The following is a 19,064-nucleotide window of genomic DNA, read 5'->3' as shown; positions in this document are numbered from 1 at the left end:
GAGTCAAACAACTATATCATCAAAAGCCTACCACAATATAGGTAAAGTTGCATGAAAGCTGGAACCTCAGAATTCACTTTGAAACTTGTAGATAGTTTGACTGGTTGAAGACTCTCTTAACAGCCAATTCAATTAGTTTGAGTTTCTTCCAGGCAGTTCTGCCTGCCTCCTTCAGGACCTTCTCAACATTGCCCCTTACACAAAAAGATCCCTTCAAAGTTGGAACTAATGTGGCCAAGGGGTCCCTGCCTCTTCTAAGCAGCTCAGCATGTCTAAGTATATCTCATAGATGTTCTTACTGTTTATATCAGCTTGGGAAAGTAGGGGCCTAGTACACATCTGGTCAGGTTTTGGAACTTCCTAAAACTATTGAGTTGTTTATTTCCTGATATTTTAACTAGGTTCTCTGAAGAACTAAATGTTTCAATTCCTTTTAGCATAGCATATCCTTTGTCTTAAGGGGCTTCTATAAAGATGAAATGATTTATCTTGGAGGAAATTGCTACATAATACTTGTCAAGTACAAATTTGTATACTTTTAATTTTTTTAAAGAATTTTACTTATTGTATACCAGAAGAGAACATCAGATCCCATTACAGATGGTTGTGAGCCACCATGTGGTTTCTGGGAATTAAACTTAGGACCTCTTGAAGAGCAGCCAGTGCTCTTAACCTCTGAGCCATCTCTCCAGCCCATATATTCCTTTTCATACACAAGTTAACAAAATGTACGTAAAACATTTTAAGAGTAAACAAGCTGATGAGTTTCATAGCCATGTTTTCCCCCTTAAAAATGAGTAAATGTTCAATGTTGTGTTTGAAAGCTTGTCCTTTCTCTTGTTGTCTCTAACGCCTTAAACATCAGAAACAAAACCTGTGGAGAATGTTCCCAACTTGGACCCCAAGTTTGCAGGGATCTCCTAGCTTCTGTGAGGAGCAGTGAGGCCTAATAAGGCCCTGAAGGAGGCAGAGTTCACCATGACTGCAGACTACCTTAGTGCTCTCTCCAGTTAGTCATCTGCCCAGAGTTTCACTTCAGCTCTCTCCCACTTGCTTCATAGCTGTTGCTCTCTGCCCTTTCTAGTTCCTGCAACTATCTGTTTATATGATTCTGGGATCAAACCCAAGGCAGTAAGAATTACAGGCTTGTGAAACTGGGGCTGAACTATTGCTCACTTTTTATAGATGCCCAATGAAATATCTATCCTATCCTATCTATCTATCTATCTATCTATCTAATCTTTCTATCTATCTAACTGGCTACCTATTTGAGGCAGGGTCCTACTATACAGCTCTGACTGGTCTGGCACTCCCTCACTTTTTATAGACACCCAATAAAATTTATTCATTTACTTACTTACTTATTTAAGAAAGGATGCCACTTTGTAGCTCTGGCTGGTCCGGAACTCCCTATGTAGATGAGGCTGGCCTTGAACTCACAGAGATTTACCTGCTTCTACTTCCAGAGTGTTGAGATTAAAGGCATGCACTCCAATACATTAAAGCAAAAATAAATAACTGTAATAGAAATGTACTGGCTGGTTTTGTGTCAACCTGACACAAGCTGGAATTATCACAGAGAAAGGAGCCTCAGTTGAGAAAATGCCTCCATGAGATCCAGCTGTAAGGCATTTTCTCAACTAGTGATCAAGGGGGGAGGGCCCAGCCCATTGTGGGTGGTGTCAGCCTGGGCTGGTAGACCAGGGTTCTATAAGAAAGCAAGCTGAGCAAGCCATGGGAAACAAACCAGTAAGTAACATCCCTCCATGGCCTCTGCATCAGCTCCTGCTTGACTTCCAGTCCTGACTTCCTTTGGTGATGAACAGCAATGTGGGAAGTGTAACATTATGAAGTTATTTTCATATGTGACTAGCAAATGATCCTTTTTTTTTTTTTTTTGGTTTTTGAGAGTTTATATATTATTGGGTAACCTGAAACACACTATATAGACCATACTACCAAGTGCTGGAATTAAAGGTGTACACAACAATTTGTATTGTTTTAAATTTCACTTTATGCTTATGGGTATTTCGCCTGCCTTTATGTGTGTGCACCATGTTCATGCAGTGCCCAGGGAGATCATAGGGTATTGGATTCCTTTAGATTGGAGTTAGGCAGTTGTGAGCAGCCATGTGGTTGCTGGGGTTGAACTCAGAACCTCTGGAAGAGCAGACAGTGCTCTTAATCTCTGGGCTATCTCTCCATATCTGAAAATTAGTTGTTGAATCTTCTGAAGTTGAATCTACTGAAGGGTAGTTTGATTTCACTGAATGCATCCTTCAGCTTTTTCATAGGTTATATTTGTTTAAAATGATTTGAAGAGATATGTATCTTCTGGGTGTTGGGGTTACTGTTATTTTTGCAGCTCAGGAATTGTAAGAACTGAATTGTCTTTTATTCCTGCACTCAAGGCTTTGTGTAATGCTGATGTCAGATGTGTGACAAAGCTCATTCTGTTGCTTGGTGGCCATTGACCCCATAACCACCATACATTCTGGGCACTAGCTTATGCCCTCAGCTTGCTTCATTGGTCTGTTGACTTGGTAGATGTATCTCAGCTGAACCTTGTACTTGCTAGCTAGACTAACAGTACATTGCAATATGAACATAACCTTTGACTTTGGGAACCCAGCCTCAAGAATTAAGATTAACAGTGTGTTGATTCCACCAGCAAATCCTAATGTCTAAGACCAGAAGGCTAACCTGGAATTTGTCATAACCAATGAAAATCATATTGCAGAGGTGCTGACTGATGTGAAAATCACAATAGCCAATGTAAGCATCAGGGGGAAATGGTGATGGTAGTACTTAGCTATTCTTTCAGCAGCACTCAGGCAAATAAGGAGAGGATCATGAGTTACAGGCAAGTCTGAGCTACATAGTGAGACCGTGTCTTTAAAAAAGTGTGGAAGCAAATTCTCTTAAAACAATATTTATGGGCTGGAGAGATGGCTCGCTCAGTGGTTAAAAGCACTGACTGCTCTTCTAGAAGTCCTGAGTTCAAATCCTAGCAACCACATGGTGGCTCACAACTATCTGTAATGAGATCTGATGCCCCTTTCTGGTGTGTCTGAAGACAGCTACAGTGTACTTATATACAATAAATAAATTTTTAAAAAAAACAATATTTATATACAGATTTGGAAGAATTTATACCAAATGTTTAATTTCAGCTGTCTCTGGGTAGATGAACCTTGAGGTGTTTTCTTACCTAAAATTCTTCACTCATCTATAATAAACATTGATTGCCAAGTAATTAAATAAACTACTAAAAGATTTTTAAAAATGGAAAACTTAGGCCAAGTGGTTCATGAGTTCAAGGTCATCCTGAGCTACAAGAGTGAGACTCTTAAATATTTATTAAGTAGCATTATGGGACTGCATAATAAATGATAATAAATAAGCCTGGGGCTCCCAGGATAACTAAATGCTATGTTACTATGTATATGACACTACCTACTGTGGTTAAAACTTCAGGTTCTGAGCTTGTGAAAATTTCATTACAACATGGCTCTGCCACAGTTCTATCCTCTAAGTCTTTATTGTAATCAGAAATATCAATATCAGCATAGCTTTGCTAAAAATCACAGAATACACAGAAGTATGAACTATGGTTGGCACAGATAACTTACTAAAGAGATGTAACACGCCTTCTTAGAGGGACCAGCAGGCTTCTATGTACCCTCCCAGCAGAAGCCACTGCCTAATTCTAGAAGACTGCATTGGGCCTCGACAGCTGTGCTGTGCATCCTGACAGGTATTTTATCAGGAAAGATGCAAGCACGAACACATGCAGCATCCCCAGGCCTGTCAGTCTCCTAGGTGGAAGTATTGCTTCACCTCATTAATAAGTTAAAGCACAGTGCTCACTCAGGAAGCCAAAGGTCAGGGTCCTAAGTCCCAAAGGAAGAAGTACTCCCCACCCTAGGAAAAGAAAGCACACTTTTAAGTGACACAGAAATGGTCTTTATTTGGAAAACCATTTCAAAATTATCTTCCAAACTCAAGCCACAACCAACGCATACACCCAAAGTAAACAAGGCAGGACTGCAGCAATAGCTCACTTAACAATCTTTTTATCTGATTTTGGGGTGGAGGACTTTCCCAAGTAAAAATGAACTGGAGTGCTCTGTACAAACGGCTTTCCTAAAGGCTAAGCTCATTAATGAATGACTTGCCTTTGCAGCTTTTAAGTCTTGAGCTATAGACTTCAGAATGATTTATTAAAGTCTTATTCAGTTCAGTTTTAGAGAAGAAAACTACAACTTCTCAAAGTTTAGTTTAACACTCTCCTCTTGAGAAGCATTATATATCCTTTAGTTTGGTTGATCCTATTTCGATTTCTGTCCCAGCTCTTTTAGATCACGTTATTTATTTTTAAAGATCCATCTTTTTTGACATATCTAGCAATCTAATGACATAATTTTTAGATTTTCATTGATTATCATTTACTTCACTTGCTTCTGTCCTCTTTGGCACTCGTTAAAAACACTCAGTATTGTGACCTCTCCACCTTGAACTTCATACTAACCACCCCGTCTATGCCGGCCTCGATCTCATCATTTTCTTTAACTGGCCCAACTCCCTTTGGAGTCCCGGTCAAAATAAGATCTCCTTCTTCCAAGGTTATTATCTTGGAAACATAGCTGATGATGTAGGGGATGGAAAAGATCATAGCCGATGTTTGGCCCTCCTGTCTGAGCTCTCCGTTGACCTTGAGCCACAGTCTTAGGGCATGAGGGTCAGGAATCTTCTCCTTGGGCACGAAAGCGCTGACCGGGCAGGATGATCTGAAGCTCTTGGCCAGAGTCCACGGCAGCCCCTTCTTCTTGCACTCTTCCTGCACATCTCTGGCAGTCATGTCCAGGCACAGGGCGTAGCCGGCCACGTAGTCCATGGCTGCAGCCTCCGGGACCGCTTCACCACGCCTGCCCAGAAGCACTCCCAACTCCACCTCGTGGTGGAGGTTCCGGCAGTAAGCGGGCATCAACACCGGTGTGCCCTCGGGAGCGTACGCGGTGGACGGCTTCAGGAAAAGCACAGGCTCACTCTGCACGGTGCTACGCATCTCCTTGACGTGGTCTGCGTAGTTCCTCCCCACGCAAACGATATTCTTGCCCCACTCCCAGAAGCGAGACAGCGGCTTGATGGAAGCCATGGTACAACCTTGGGTCACGTGACCGCCTACTCCCTCGGACTACGGCGGCCTCCAGGGGACTCGCTGCCTTCGGACGCTGTCCAGGCCGGAGCGGCCCCGCCCTTCCTTGCGCAGCAGCGGGACGTCGAGGTCAGCTAAAGGTCTCTGCGCGCGGGCGACTGCCCCAGAAAGACGAGGAGGCGCACGTCCGGCCTCCCACCTCCTCCTATACCTACTTGCAGACCGGGTCTCCGAGCCAAAGCTACCAGGGCAGGTAGGGAACATTTTGGGCAGGAGCTACTGATTGGCTAGGGGCGGCGCAGCGGTGCGAGACGGGCACTGGTTGGCTGTGAACTCTATGGGCGGACACCGATGGATTGAGGGCGCGGCGTTTTGGTAAAGAGCAGGAGCCGGTTGGCTGGGAGCAGTACGAGGAGGACACTGATTGGTTGCGGTCGCCAACGCCAGTGTTGATGCCCACGACGCTGGTGTTGCGGACTCCGCGACCCGGCTGTGCACCCTGTGGGTCATGGTGCTGGGTCGCGGATCGCTGTGCCTCCGGAGCCTGTCAGCGCTGGGAGCCGTCTGCGCGCGCCGCGGTCTGGGTAAGTGTGTCTAGGCACTGACGGCGGCGCGGCCGGGTGCTGGAGCCGGACGTCGGTTGGGCGAGCCTTCGCTGTCTCCAGGCGCAGGTGCTGAGCGCCGCCGGGTGGGCGAGAAGCCGGGCCGGGCGTGTTGAGGGCCTTGGATTAGGCATCTGGCGCTGGTGGGGTCCGTGGCCCGGGATGGAGGCAGAGGTCTGGCACCCGCTCTCTTCCGGCCGGAGTCGGACTCCAGTTCTGGGGTCGCGACTTCAGTTTCTAAGTCAGCTTTTCCTCTTGACGTCTAACTGATGTGGCGACAGTGGGTTGCCAGAGCCCCGGAGCTGACCAGCCTGAGTTCAGCTAGCCGGGAACTTTGGAACAATCGTGATTGAAAGTATGTGAACCATCTTTACTAAGAAGCCCGCTCGTTGAGAACCCCAAAAGTATGGGTCTCTTCATTTAAGGGATACCCCTTAGTGTCGCTGCCGAAGGCTGTTTAAGAGCTAGGCGAGGGTACAGTTACAACTGAGCAGCTGTTCGCTCGTAGGAGTCCGAAGCTCAGCATTTGGTGCCGCAGGAGCCCTCCCAGTGAGAAGAGGAAACTCTCTGAAACGTCTTTTGACGTTTGAGCAAAATAAAATATGACTGTGGATTTGGCCTTGAACACAGGGTGCAGGTTTGTGAACTCAATTCAAGTAGAATGTACCTAGTTGCAGACTAAGGAGCTGAGAACGATGCATTCCTTCTATAGGGATGATCGCATCTTCTCCAGAACAGTCAGGCTCTCTTCGGACCTAGAGTAAGTTGAGCACTAGTAATAAATGATCTTTATCCAAGCACTGCTTTTGTGTTTTGCCAGGAAATACATAAAAAGGCTCGTATTCACCTGTTTTCAACCTCCGATGTCCAACCTCAGCTTGGATAGTGCTAGGGCTTAGAGGAATTAAAAAAATATTACAGAAACCTGATCTTACAGAAAGGCTTATTTTGCTGAACATAAGAAGGGGTCTGGAAAATGCCCAGCTGTTGTACCAAAAAGTAGAAATGAGGAGCAGTGTTGTGACTCCATGACAGAGCACTTCCCTAGACAGCTTAAAGCCCCGGGTTTCACTTGAGGCACCACAAATTCAGACGAGTACAGTTTGGTTAGTTTTGCTGGCCTTGGTCATTAGAGTTGATAATTTTATGTGTCACAGGGTCAAAGCTGTTGTCTTCTGAATTCCTTTTTAAGAGAGAGAGGGAGAGTCAGAATGTCACTGTCTTCTACCACCTTGTGTGGTTTTCCCCTCTTTAATAAAGCTAAGACAGAATATGTTTTTGGAGGCCATATATATTTTCAAGTTGAGTGAAGAGCTTTACTGCTGAAAATGTTTTGGCATCTGTCCACTGGGTGGAGTATAGTTTTGTGCCTTGGCCCACCCCAGGACAGTTCTTGCATGCATCCCAAACAGCAGTTTCTTCCTTTCAGGAGCTGGCGCTGTGTTTTCCATTGTGCTGACCATACTGAGAAAATACCGTTCTCTCCTCTGGCTGGAGGCCTGAGCAGGGCCGTAAGCTCAGAGAATTGAACTCTTAGTGCAGAGGCCACAACAGGAGAGGAAGCAGCCATACTCTGGTGCCTGTCCTGCCGTCTTCAGGCTTGAGTCACACCACAGGCCAGTGGCACAGCCTGCAAGAACTCTCTAGAAGAAATGCCAAGATCCCAAGTCTAGGTTGAGGGGTAGATCATTTGTGTTGCATGTAGGAGCCCCTGGGGTTCTGTCCCTGCCACTGCAAAAAACAAATACAGACGAAAGAGACTGAGACAGAGGATTGCTGAATTTAAGGCCAGCCTGGACTACATGGTGTATTTTGGTCTAGAGGGGGATATAGAGCAAGATCTAGTAAAAAAAAACAAACAGGCCGGAGAGATGGCTCAACAGTTAAGAGCACTCACTGACTGTTCTTCCAGAGGTCCTGAGTTCAGTTCCCAGCAACCACATGGTGGTTCACAACCATCTGTAATGGGATCTGATGCCCTCTTCTGGGTGTCTGATGACAGCTACAGTGTATTCATATATATTAAATAGATAAATAAATAAATACTTTAAAAAATTAATCAATCAGTTAAACAAACTCCAAACCTAAAAAGTACCTCTTCCCACCCCCCTGCAAAAAAAAAAAAAAAAAAATCCCAAAATAACAATTCTCTACCTGAGATGGGCTGACTTGGTCTTTGCTTTCCTGAAGGATGTAGTGAAAAAAAAAAATATCGCCTCACAGGTGTTCCAGAAAGCCAGCTGTTAAGCCATTGGGTGCAAGGGGTATGGCCACTCTGAAGTCTTGGTGAGGTGTTCTGAGGCTCCTCCTGTGTGTTTCTTCAGGTCAGGCTCTGCTGGGACTGTCTATCTGTCACACAGACTTCAGGAAGAATCTGACTGTGCAGCAAGACATGATGAAGGTTGAGCTACTGCCTGCCCTGACCGACAACTACATGTACCTGATCATTGATGAGGACACCCAGGAGGCTGCCATTGTGGACCCAGTGCAGCCACAGAAGGTGTGTGTGGCTCTTTCTGGCTGCCTGCACCCTGTCACCCAGTATCCAGCGTTCATCCACATGGGTTACAGCCACGGAGTTTTTATGGCTCCGTGGAAGCTGGGTGGAAATTAGTTCATTCAAAACCAAGTTGTGAGCTGGCAGTGGTAGGGCACACTTTTAATCCCAGCACTCAGGAAGCAGAGATGGGGGGGAATCTCTGAGTTCTGGTCGGCCTGGTCAACAGAAGAAGCTCCAGGTCAGGGCTATGCAGAAAAATCCTGTCTCAAAAAAAAAAAAAAAAAAAAAAGCAAAACCCAAACAAAACAAAACAAGAAAAGACAAAGTTGTCTAGCCACTGGTAAGTGGGGTAGTGAGAAACGCACAGGAGACTTCAGGCTGCTTTGGTAAGCCTGACATGCACTTTTAAACCTCTGTGCCCGGACGTATGTGAGTCCTTAGATCTGGCTGATCTTCCATGCGTCTGCTCCCCATGCTGTGGGTGACCTCAGCCTGAGCTGCTGGGGCTTGGGTAGGTTGTGGGTGATGTAAGTTGATGGAGAAAAGAAAACCCTTTCTGCCTGACAGCAGAGGTGGGTTGAGGGCCTGGCACCCACTCTGCAGGCAGGTGAGCCAGGCCCAGAAGTGTGACCAGCCCAGAGGTGTGACCGGCCTTTGCTCTGCCCTCCCCGTGGCTGTAGGTTATAGAAGCTGTGAAAAAGCACCATGTGAAACTGACCACAGTGCTCACCACTCACCACCACTGGTAAGTGCCCAGCCTGCGGTTGGGCCTGTGGGTGGGACCTGTCACTCACCTGGGAAGTTACTGGACATAGGGCAGACCCTTGAGCAGGAAGGATTCAGAGAATGCACCAAAGCTCCTGCCTGTAGCTTGTCTTCTGGCTGTTTTGTGAGTTCTTCTACCACCCTTCACCCTTCCCTCCAGCCTTCAACTCCCTAACACTCTTCAGAGCTAGACAGGAGAGAGAAAAGGATAGAGGGAAGGGGGTGATATCAGTGTTAGACTACTTCCTGCTGATTAGAGGCATTGAGTTCCTTGGGGCAAATTTGATCTCTTAGCCTACAGATTATCTAATTTTCTTCTTCCTGTTCTTTCATCTTTTCGCATGACCAACAGCAACCAACCAACAACCTACCAAAACTAGTTCCTCTCGGGTCCTTAACATTTATATACTCTCTGAAAAGTCTCCGGAATTCCAAACAGCACAGACTCACAGAAACCATCTGCAGCTGGCAAAAAAAAAAAAAAAAAAAAAAAAAAAAAAAAAAAAAAAAAATCACAACTCTGCTAAAGCACGAGGCAAATCCTCATTGCCTGCTGCAGACAATCTGAAGTAGCCCTGTGTCTGACACCTGGGATTAAGACAAAAAACACATCCTTACAATATTTCCGTGTTTTTCAAAAGAAACCAAAAATCTCACTTCACCTGCCTTATTCCTCTTGGGCCAGTGACCTCTGGGTTCCACTAATGCGGTAACTTCCTTCCTGTTAAGGTCCTTGTGACTTGTGGAGCGGAGCAGAGGGTATGGCCAGCACCCCCAGACACAAGTCTCCACTACTGTCTCCATAAAGCTGGGCTTCTCCGGTCACAGGAGGACCCCCCCATGGCCGCCTTCACATATCTTAGGCTCATAAAAAGTGAAGAGAAAGGGGGGGATGCCAAGAGGGGGACCACAACTGGGGTGTAAAGTGTATAAACAAATAAATGAAGGGAAAACATGATATTCGCATCGATCCGTGTCAGAGAATAAAGAGTAGGTAAGCATCAGCATTTTCTTAACAAGTAAAACCAAAACCCAGCAAAATGGGGAGGAGACAGAGGCAAGCGGAGCTCTGTGGACGGACTGACTGTAGTCATAGATTACAGTCCTATAGACTGTGATCTTGTCTGTATGGTGTAGGCTGGGAGAGGTGTGGTGAATTGGCTTCTGTTGTCCGGTTGGTTTTGGTGTTTTGAGATGGGATTTCACTCTGACACAGGCTGGCCTTGAACTTTCAGCTTTGGGATAGTGTTGCCTGAAGCTTTAATCCTGGCTTTTATTCTTCATTTCTTGTTTGTTTGTTTGTTTGTCTTTGTTTTTGAACCAGGGTCACTGGCTGGCCTAGAACTTGCTTTTTAGATCTTTTGAGGGTCTTCAAAGGTAGAAGTATTTGTGTGGCTCTTAATTTCTTTTCTAAAGGACTCCAGGAAGAAAGCCAGAGCCTTTCTCTTTGACCCTGCTCTGGGAACTGTGTCTCCCGGTCACTCTGTCTCTGCGGCTGGTCCGAGCTCCTCAGAGACACGGAGTTTAGCCTTAGTCTTGGTCTGTACTACACAGCACGGCTGCTCTGTTTTTCAGGCTCCTTCCCCCGGCTCCCTGTTGCTGACACGTCCACCTTTGGGGATCTTGTGGGAGCTGCCTCAAAGCCATTAAACCTTTCCCACAATTTGTGTTTTCTTCCACCTCAGTGACTATTACCTCTGATGCCTCTCCTGATAATGTGGAGAATTCTGGACTTTTTTATCACCATCTCTCATTGATGTCACCATCAAGCCCAAGGCTGGGCCTCTGGTTTAGCCTGTGGCCCACAGGACTATCAAGTTTGTGTTATTGCTTATTGATAGTGACATTTTTAGGTGACAGGGCCGTGGTGTGTCCTGGCCTGTGCAGCTTCTGTCATGTAGGCAGTGGAGCAGAGGGCTGGGCCGTGTGTTCTTCCTGTTACAGAGAGACCTGCTGCTCCACGTTGTTTAACTATGGAGTGAAGTAGCCACGGGGCTGTCGGGACATAGGTGTTTCCATTCCTCATCTCAGAGCTGAGGGTGACTCTCAGTGTGGGGCTCTTCCTAGCTGTACCTGTGATCACAGCCCTGCTCTCTGCGGCTGTCTCTTTTAAAGGTGAAAGGGCTCCCTAGGGAACCATGTGAACCCCGGGTGTATGCCTAGGAGGTGCCTCCACCCTGGCTGTCCTGTGCTTTACATGCAAATCTGCCCCAGTGGACCCTGAGGCCTCACTCCTCAAGCCCGACCCTGACACGGAGTCACTCGCACCTCTGGCACCCGGTCTGAGCTGCCACCGTGTGTCTGTGTAACTCCCTTCCCTGGGGGTTTTCTACTGCCTGTTCTCTGCCTCTGTCCCAGGGTGTTTCTCTGCCCCAAAATCCCACATAAGTACAACTCTACAGCCCGATAGCTTTTCATTCAGGTTTATATAGTCAACTCTCAATCCACAAACCCTCTACACAACAAGATTGCATCAAATAGACAAAGATACAAACTGCCCTTCTATATGAGATATTAGACCTGTAAAATCCTTAATGTTCATAGCTGTTTAATGACAATATCACCTGGGTCTAGTTGGTCCTTGGGAACCTCCATGTTGCCACAACCTTCACCCTCCATCCTCTGACCTCCTCAGACCTCTCAGCCCTCTCTACCTCCCTCGCCCCACCTAGTCACTGGCTTTCCTTTATTTTACTCATTAAAATGGGAAGGTTCAGTTGGAATAGTGTGACTAGGCAGCCCTTCTTGGGGAAGTGGAATTAACATTAAAATACAAACAGCTTCAGGACAATCTACAAGTAGTGGTTCTTGGTTGCCTGTTTCTAATGGAAGATGTATAAGCAAAGTGAAAAGTCCACTTGGTCAAGGGTTGAAGGCAAGCAAGCAGCCCGCTCCGTTTCAGCAGCTCACCCCAGGCCTCCTGTTCGACTTCTAGGGACCACGCTGGTGGGAACGAGAAGCTGGTGAAGCTGGAACCTGGGCTGAAGGTTTATGGAGGTGATGACCGCATTGGGGCCTTGACCCACAAGGTCACACACCTTTCCACACTGCAGGTATATACCAAGCCATCGGGAGAGCGCTAGAGAAGTCCTGGCAGAATGCAGGGTCTCCAGGCATCATTTGCAAGGCAGCTGGCAGGCAAGGGCCTGCCTCAGCATCTCTTAACCAGTCTTCTGTGTGAGAGCCTAGTGAGAAAGTCAGCTGCAGTGTGACTGGGCACTGGGGAAGGACACAGAGTGGCCCGGAGAACTTCCAGAGGCCCCCTGGAATCTTTGATTTCTTGGATATAGTGGTGGCGTGTATACCTTGTTAAATCTCTTTGTGTGTTGGGGTGTTTGCATTGATGGGTCAGCTTAGGTTTGAACCCTTGAAGTAAAGATCTGGGGAAGAGTGGGTCAGAAAAGAAGTATCTTTTATGGAGAAATGCCTGGTTTCAATTTGATTCAGTTATAGAGGCAGAAACAAAAATAGGCCGTTTTTGGTTTTATCCTTGAACACACACCTCTGAAGCATCTGCACCTGCTAGGACCACCCCCTAGCAGAGATCCTTGGCCCCTCTTTGTCTGTGTCCAGTGGCTGGTACAAGGCCTGGGTTGCTCTGCAGGTGACTAGAGTGCAGATAGATCCTGGACTGAGCATATCCAAGTGGCCAGGAGGGGGCAGGTCATTAGGAGTCAGCAATGATGACACTTCCGATGGTTCAAAAAGGCCACTGATGGTCAGGCTCATCCCGGGACTTCTATTTCAGGTGGGGTCTCTCAGTGTCAAATGTCTGTCGACACCCTGCCATACTTCGGGGCACATCTGTTACTTTGTGAGCAAGCCTGGTAGCTCAGAGCCTTCTGCTGTGTTCACAGGTGAGTGGGGAGGCTGGGAGGTCTATGTGAAGAGTCCTTGGCATTGGCTATGTGAGGAAAAACCCCGTACAGAGTAGTAGATGTTCCCTGTCAGACCTATTAGGGATGTCCTCCGTAAGCCACAGACCCCAGGATGGAACCTGAGGTTTGCTTTGAGCTCGAGTGCAAAGGAGCTCTATGAGTTGAGTGTGGGCTGCTGCTGTGTGCCTGGCTGTTGCACTAGGCCTGAAGGGAACACGAACCTTGTGACCTTCCAGAGCCAGAAGCCTAACTTTGCAGTAGGAGGTTCATGAGGCCAAGCCAGACCCTGGGCAATGTGTGCAGTTCACACTTAGAGGTTTGTCCAGAAATCAGAGGAGACAGCCACTGGGGTTCAGAGCCTGGCTGGAGGGCATGCCTTGTCCTTAGTGAAGTCATAGCAGGGCTTTTAGGAAGGATACATTGGATGGAGACTTAGATCTCCTTCGGGAAACATGAAATTGCCCAGGAACCCCCGGCTTGCTTTTAAACACATTACAGAATGCCAGGGTTTTTGTGTTTGGTTTTGGTTTTAGACAGTCTGTGTAGCCCAGGCTGGCCTGGAACTTGTGGCAGTCCTCCTGCTCTAGCCTCCTGGGTGTGGGGATTACAGGTACGAGCCAGCATGCCTGACCTGAATTTCGTGTCTCCAGCCTGGTGTTCTGTGGTCCATGTTCAAGCCCTGGGTTCACCTCCACCCTACATCACACTGGTTCTCAGCCCTCCTAACGCTGTGACCCTCTCATACAGATCCTCGTGCTGTGGTCACCCCTAACCATAAAATCATCCTTACTGCTACTTTATAACTGTAATTTGCAGATCTTATGAGTCTCAGTACAAATATCTGATACGCAGGATATATGATCTGTGACCCACACGACCTGGGGTCATGATCCACAGGTCGAGACCTACTCTCTAAAGCTGAGTTTAGCTCTCTGTGGCGCCCGTGTATTCACACTCAGTTGGCTGAACTACAGCACTGCTGTGGTAAAATGGTGACAATCATATGGTCCTCAGCTTATAACCGTCAAGGTTATCTGAGGTGTAGACTCAGCTGCCCACTCCTGTTGGCATGGCTGTGTTCTCTGTCAGTATCTGTGAGAGCAGGTGGCAGCTCCTCCCTTTCAGGAAGCCACGTCAGGACATGCCAGTATTGGGAGAATGTGTGTATATGTGTGTGTGTTATATGGTGTGTATGTGTATGTGTGTGTTTTGGGTGTCATTCCCCAGCTCTGTGTGTGTTGGCTATCATTTCCCTTGTAGTGTGTGTGTATTGGATATCAACCCAGTGTGTGTGTGTGTGTGTGTGTGTGTGTTGGCTGTCATTTCCCAGGTACACTTGTACTGGCTAACTTTTTTGTCAACTTGACACAAATTTGAGTCTTCTGGGAAGGGAAAAAAAAAAAAAAACCTCAATTGAGAAAAGCCCTTCCATTAGATTGGCAAGTCTGTGGGAATTTTCTTGATTCATAATTGTGAGAGAGGGTTTGGGGATTTAGTTCAGTGGTAGAGCTCTTGCCTAGCAAGCGCAAGGCTCTGAAAAGAAAAATTGTGGGAGAGTCCAGTCTTCTGTGGATAGCGCTGCCACTGGACAAATGTGTCCTGGGCTCCATTAAAAAGAAGTAAGGCGGTCGGCCTCTGTGGTCTCGGCTTCATTTCCTGCTTCCAGGTTCCTGCCCCGGCTTCCCTTCACGGGAGCTGTAAGATGGAGTACCTCTTACCCTTCCTGAGTTAGTTACTACATCAACAGAAAAGCAAACCAGAACGACACTGATGACTTAAAGGGTACAGGAGTTGGGGGTTGGGGAGGGTGGATGGGGTAGAGCCAACAGAAGGGTGTGGTGGAAGGAGGGCCAGGCATCCTCTGTCCACAGCTGTACTGTGGGATAAAGCCTGCCTAGGCAGAGATAGGCAAACCGGGCACTGAGAGGCAACAGGGCACAGAACTGGGGACAGCCTGGCAGACAGTGTTTAGCAGGGATGGGTCTGGGGCTTCAGGTTTGGAATCCCTCCGTGTGGCTATCAGGTGAGGGCCCAGGAGTAGTTGTGTCTCAAGGAAGGGGCAGTCAAGGTGGAGGCCGGCATGTGAGAGCCCACTGAGCTGGGCTGGCCACAGTGGAAAATCCAGGGCATGCAGGGAACAGAAGCAGTCAGGTTGACCTACTAATGCTAGACCAAGCGCAGTGCTAGTCGGGGATCAGAGAAGCAATGCCTCAGATATTCTCAGCAACAAAGAGAGCATCAAACATGGATGTCGAGGGGGGCATCCAAAGATCTAGGAAGGGGCCCAAAAAGGGCTGCTGAGAGGTGGGACGTGGACTGCGTTTGCGGTGATTTCAGCTACGGTGGGACTGAGGCACTGAGGGTGGGTCAGGGCACCCTGGACTTCAGGTCCAGCAGTGGGTTAGAGGCTGTGGTTGAAACTTACAGACAGACTGGGGCTCCTTGGACAACCTTGTACCTTGTTGGGGGAAGATGCCTTTTGGTGTATGTGTGTGGGAGTCTGTAACAGGGGGTTCTGGTGCCTGTCCATAAGTTTGGGGCTTAGCTTTAGCTCCAGGTACAGAAGGCTGGTGTATGAACTGACCCTGAGACACTGTCCGCTATGTTCTTTCAGGTGACACACTGTTTGTTGCTGGCTGTGGGAAGTTCTATGAGGGAACTGCAGACGAGATGTACAAGGCACTGCTTGAAGTCTTGGGCCGGCTTCCTCCAGACACAGTAGGCAGTGCCTCCTTTCCCAAAGACCCCACAAACTCCAGGAGCAAAGCTGCTGCTGGACTCGCCCCTCAGGCCCAAGAACTGTCTCTGCTTTCCCGCTGGTCTGTGCATGGTGGATCCCTGGCCAGCGATCAGCTCTGAGCTGAGGGAGAAGTGGGCAGAGCCAGGGCCTTTATTAGTATTTATTCTATGTGGCCTTGCAATATTCTCTAGTGCACACGCCGTGTGGGCTGCCATGCCCAGCTAAGACATGACATGGCCCTGTGTTGGCTTTTTCTTCAGAAAGTCTACTGTGGCCATGAGTACACCGTAAACAACCTTAAGTTTGCACGCCATGTGGAGCCCAGCAATGCCGCCATTCAAGAGAAACTGGCCTGGGCCAAGGTGAGTGAGTCCCAGCATGGCTTAGGGTCTTGTCATGGCACAGGGCCTTTCCCAGGGCCTGGAGAGCAGGTGGAAGCCAGTTGTCACAAACTCAGTGCTGGTCACTGCAGTAAAATTTGACTAGAGGGCACAGTGCAGGTCTTAGACTCTGCATCTTAAGGTAAGAGGCCCAAGTTACAAGGTCCAGCCTTGTTGAGCCCTATGTGAGGAACCTGCTTCCTCTGTCGGATCCTCGTCTGAAGGGCTCACCTCCGTGATGGTACCAGTGAGCCCAAGGCAGTGGCTGAGAGCTTGGTTAGAACCCAGGCTCTGCCTTCTGGTCACTCACTACAGATGTTGTCCCCAGCCATGCACACCTGGGAGGGGCAGATGTGATGCTTCCTTGAATAACCTTTCTATGTCATTGTTTCTAATAAACACTCTACCCAGCATCTTTTCCAAACAGGGAAGGGGGTTACAAAGTAACTGGAAAGTTTGGCATACCTGTAATCCCAGCACTTGGGAGACTGCTTGATGCAAGAGAGAAGGAGTCCCAGCTGTTTTGTGTGTTCTTAGCTAGCCTTGGCTACATGAGACTATCTCAGACCAACAAAGATTTCCAATACTGAGTCAGGTGTAGTCACACATAGCTAATGTACTTAGGAGGCTGAAGGAGTCCTGCTGCAAGTTCAAGGCCGGCCTGGGCAGCGCATCAAAGTTATCCCCCTTGGAAAGATGTTCACCCCCCCAATTAGTTAATCATATTCATGCCTGGTTTATCTTAAGAGTATGCATTTAATATTCTCCTAACATACTGTGTGCACAGTGTCCCTACTGTAACACAACTCTGCAACTTAATCTGTTTCCTTATTTCCCCTTGGTGCTGGGGAAATGCAGGGCCTCACAGTGCCAGACAAGCAACGTTGAGGGTAATTTCCATGCATGCGAATGAATGCCTTGGCTGAAACCCGGGGTTAGGTGAACTTTTGGCAGCACACACCACATACCCCTGCATACTGGAGCTAGAAAGCACTGCTGGGTCCCCTCTGAAAGGCACTCAAAAAGATTTACTTTGATTTTTTTGTATCTGAATATTTTACCTACATGTACCTGTGTGTATCACATACATGACTGGTACCCATGAAGGCCAGAAGAGGGCATCAGAGCCCCTGAAATTGTAGTTACAGGTAGTCGAGGGTTCCCATGTGGGTGCTGGGAACTATACCTGGGTCCTTTGCAAGAGCAGTCAGTTCCCCTAACCACTGAACCACCTCTCCAGCCCCTCCCCCGACAAGGCACCCCTGACTCACAGCACCTTGCATTAGCAGTTGCCCTGTTTTCTAGCACTCAGCTGCCCTTCTCTAGAAGGTTCTATAACAGAACCATAGGCTCCTCCACGGTTCCAGCTCCTGCTCAGCCTGTGTCCCACGGCTCACTCCAGGAGTTCATCTCTTAGCTGTGGGTGACCCCTCTGTGTGCTCCCCGAGTCATGACTATAGGTGGGGTGCATGCCGGGTCCATCTCTTTGTTCATACTTTTTTGTTTCTGCTCTCGGGACTGTGTTTAAAATTGGACTTGTTGAACTGTATAGCCAAATGTGTGTTTAACTCTTAAACTGGTTTTCAGAATTGGAAAATTGATTCTCGGTTTAATGTTTCCCTCTTGACGCCTGTAGTTCCTGATGCTTTGCCTGCGAATGGAGCAGTAGTGTTTCCGGCCTTTTTATAACCCTTGGCTTCTGTGTGTCTTGGCAGTGAGGGAGGTTCAAGTGGGTGGCTGCAGCTCCTGCCCCAGCTCTCCCTGAGGGCTCCATGTTAGCCATCAATCGTTGGACACGAGCTCCAGACCTCTGTGCTTATGAATTCCTCAACTTTGGTTTAGCCATGTTAGCATTGTCCCTGCCACGGCCTGGGCTACTCAGGAGCAAGGCTATCCATGTGAGGCGGTGGCCAGTGCCTTCCAGCACTCCACTGTTTGGTCACTCCCCAGGTACTCCCTGGGAGCTCCTGGCATGGGGAGTGAGCCCCTTACATCTTGTGCTGGGAGCCCAAGTCACTCAGTGCCCCCCCCATGCTGCTTTTCTTGGGGGGTTGCTATCTTTGCTTTTGTTTTTGTTGTGTGAACACAAGTGCACAGTAATGAAGACAGGACTCGCCTGCCTCTCAGAAGCAGCCTGGAGACAGGACTGACACTGTAGTGCGACTGTTGACCCTCGGGGACCAAGACCACTGCCCGCCCCTCCCATGAGCCTAGTCTTGCTCTAAGCACCCGAACCCCCACTTGTGTGCCCCGACTGCTCTTGCTGTGCCATCTAGGACAGACTTGAGTTTATAGATCTCTAAATATATGAAAGGTGGGACCCATTGATCCCTATGTGACAGTGGTCTCTCTTACAGGAGAAGTATTCCATCGGGGAGCCCACAGTGCCATCCACCCTGGCAGAAGAATTCACCTACAACCCCTTCATGAGAGTGAAGTAAGACGGTGGTGGGGCCCCTCTCTCCTGTGGTAGCTTGTGCTTTACGACACGAGATGACCCAGGGCTGACCCTCACACCCCAGCTTTCTTAAGTGTACCCAAGAGGCAGGCTTTGTCCCATAAATGTGGCGTGCTTTTTGCATCTTGCAAGGATGTAAGGGACCTATGCAGGCAGTGGCTTGGGAGGGCTTCTTTAAGGATCCGGGAGGCTCGTGGGCCTCTGGGCTGTGGCAGTGTGGAGCTGGGGCTCCCACCTGTGCATCCCAGCATTAGGATGGCCCAGGCTCTTGGGACAGGCTGTGTGTTTGCCTCCGCAGAGAGAAGACGGTGCAGCTGCATGCTGGTGAGACAGACCCCGTGACCACCATGAGAGCCATCCGCAGGGAGAAAGACCAGTTCAAGGTGCCTCGCGACTGAGGCACACGGGGACAGGGACTTTAAACTGACTGCCCTGCTGCCAATGCAGGCTCTAGTCTAATTTTAAGTTAATTCAGAACCCTTAGCTTGATTTATCAAATGTTCTAATGCATATTTATAAGAGGAAAAAGGTTTAAAGTATTTATTCCCATAACATCTGCTTATGGAGTCTTCTCTTTGGCTCT

The 19,064-nt window shown here is 48.1% G+C and overlaps 2 protein-coding genes across 4 annotated transcripts; one reads left to right on the top strand and one right to left on the bottom strand.

Annotated features, from left to right (window-relative positions):
* Nucleotides 1–3,957: 3,957 nt before the first annotated feature.
* On the bottom strand, nucleotides 3,958–5,158 carry FAHD1 (fumarylacetoacetate hydrolase domain containing 1; the record flags this gene model as incomplete). The annotated part of the gene is made up of 1 exon (XM_080942328.1): nucleotides 3,958–5,158. One exon carries the CDS (start codon nucleotides 5,156–5,158, stop codon nucleotides 4,493–4,495), a length of 666 nt encoding a protein of 221 aa, XP_080798454.1. The 3' UTR covers nucleotides 3,958–4,492.
* Nucleotides 5,159–5,300: 142 nt separating this feature from the next.
* On the top strand, nucleotides 5,301–19,033 carry HAGH (hydroxyacylglutathione hydrolase). Of its 3 annotated transcripts, XR_013975647.1 has the most exons (10): nucleotides 5,563–5,742; nucleotides 8,085–8,260; nucleotides 8,941–9,005; nucleotides 11,961–12,078; nucleotides 12,774–12,882; nucleotides 15,518–15,621; nucleotides 15,904–16,005; nucleotides 16,882–16,913; nucleotides 18,381–18,460; nucleotides 18,780–18,827. XR_013975647.1 is itself a non-coding variant. In XM_080942325.1 (9 exons), exons 2-9 carry the CDS (start codon nucleotides 8,153–8,155, stop codon nucleotides 18,877–18,879), a joined length of 786 nt encoding a protein of 261 aa, XP_080798451.1. In that variant the 5' UTR covers nucleotides 5,301–5,411; nucleotides 8,085–8,152; the 3' UTR covers nucleotides 18,880–19,033. The 3 variants fall into 3 exon arrangements, 2 of the variants coding, with proteins under 2 accessions (XP_080798451.1, XP_080798450.1); XM_080942325.1 differs by lacking the exons at nucleotides 5,563–5,742; nucleotides 16,882–16,913 and adding an exon at nucleotides 5,301–5,411 and having other exon boundaries at nucleotides 18,780–19,033; XM_080942324.1 differs by lacking the exon at nucleotides 16,882–16,913 and having other exon boundaries at nucleotides 18,780–19,033.
* Nucleotides 19,034–19,064: the final 31 nt, after the last annotated feature.

This window comes from Micromys minutus (genome assembly GCF_963924665.1).
Source record: "Micromys minutus genome assembly, chromosome: 31".
NCBI lineage: Eukaryota > Metazoa > Chordata > Mammalia > Rodentia > Muridae > Micromys > Micromys minutus.
Note: the sequence above shows the minus strand (reverse complement) of the source record. Positions and strands in the feature narration are given on the sequence as shown.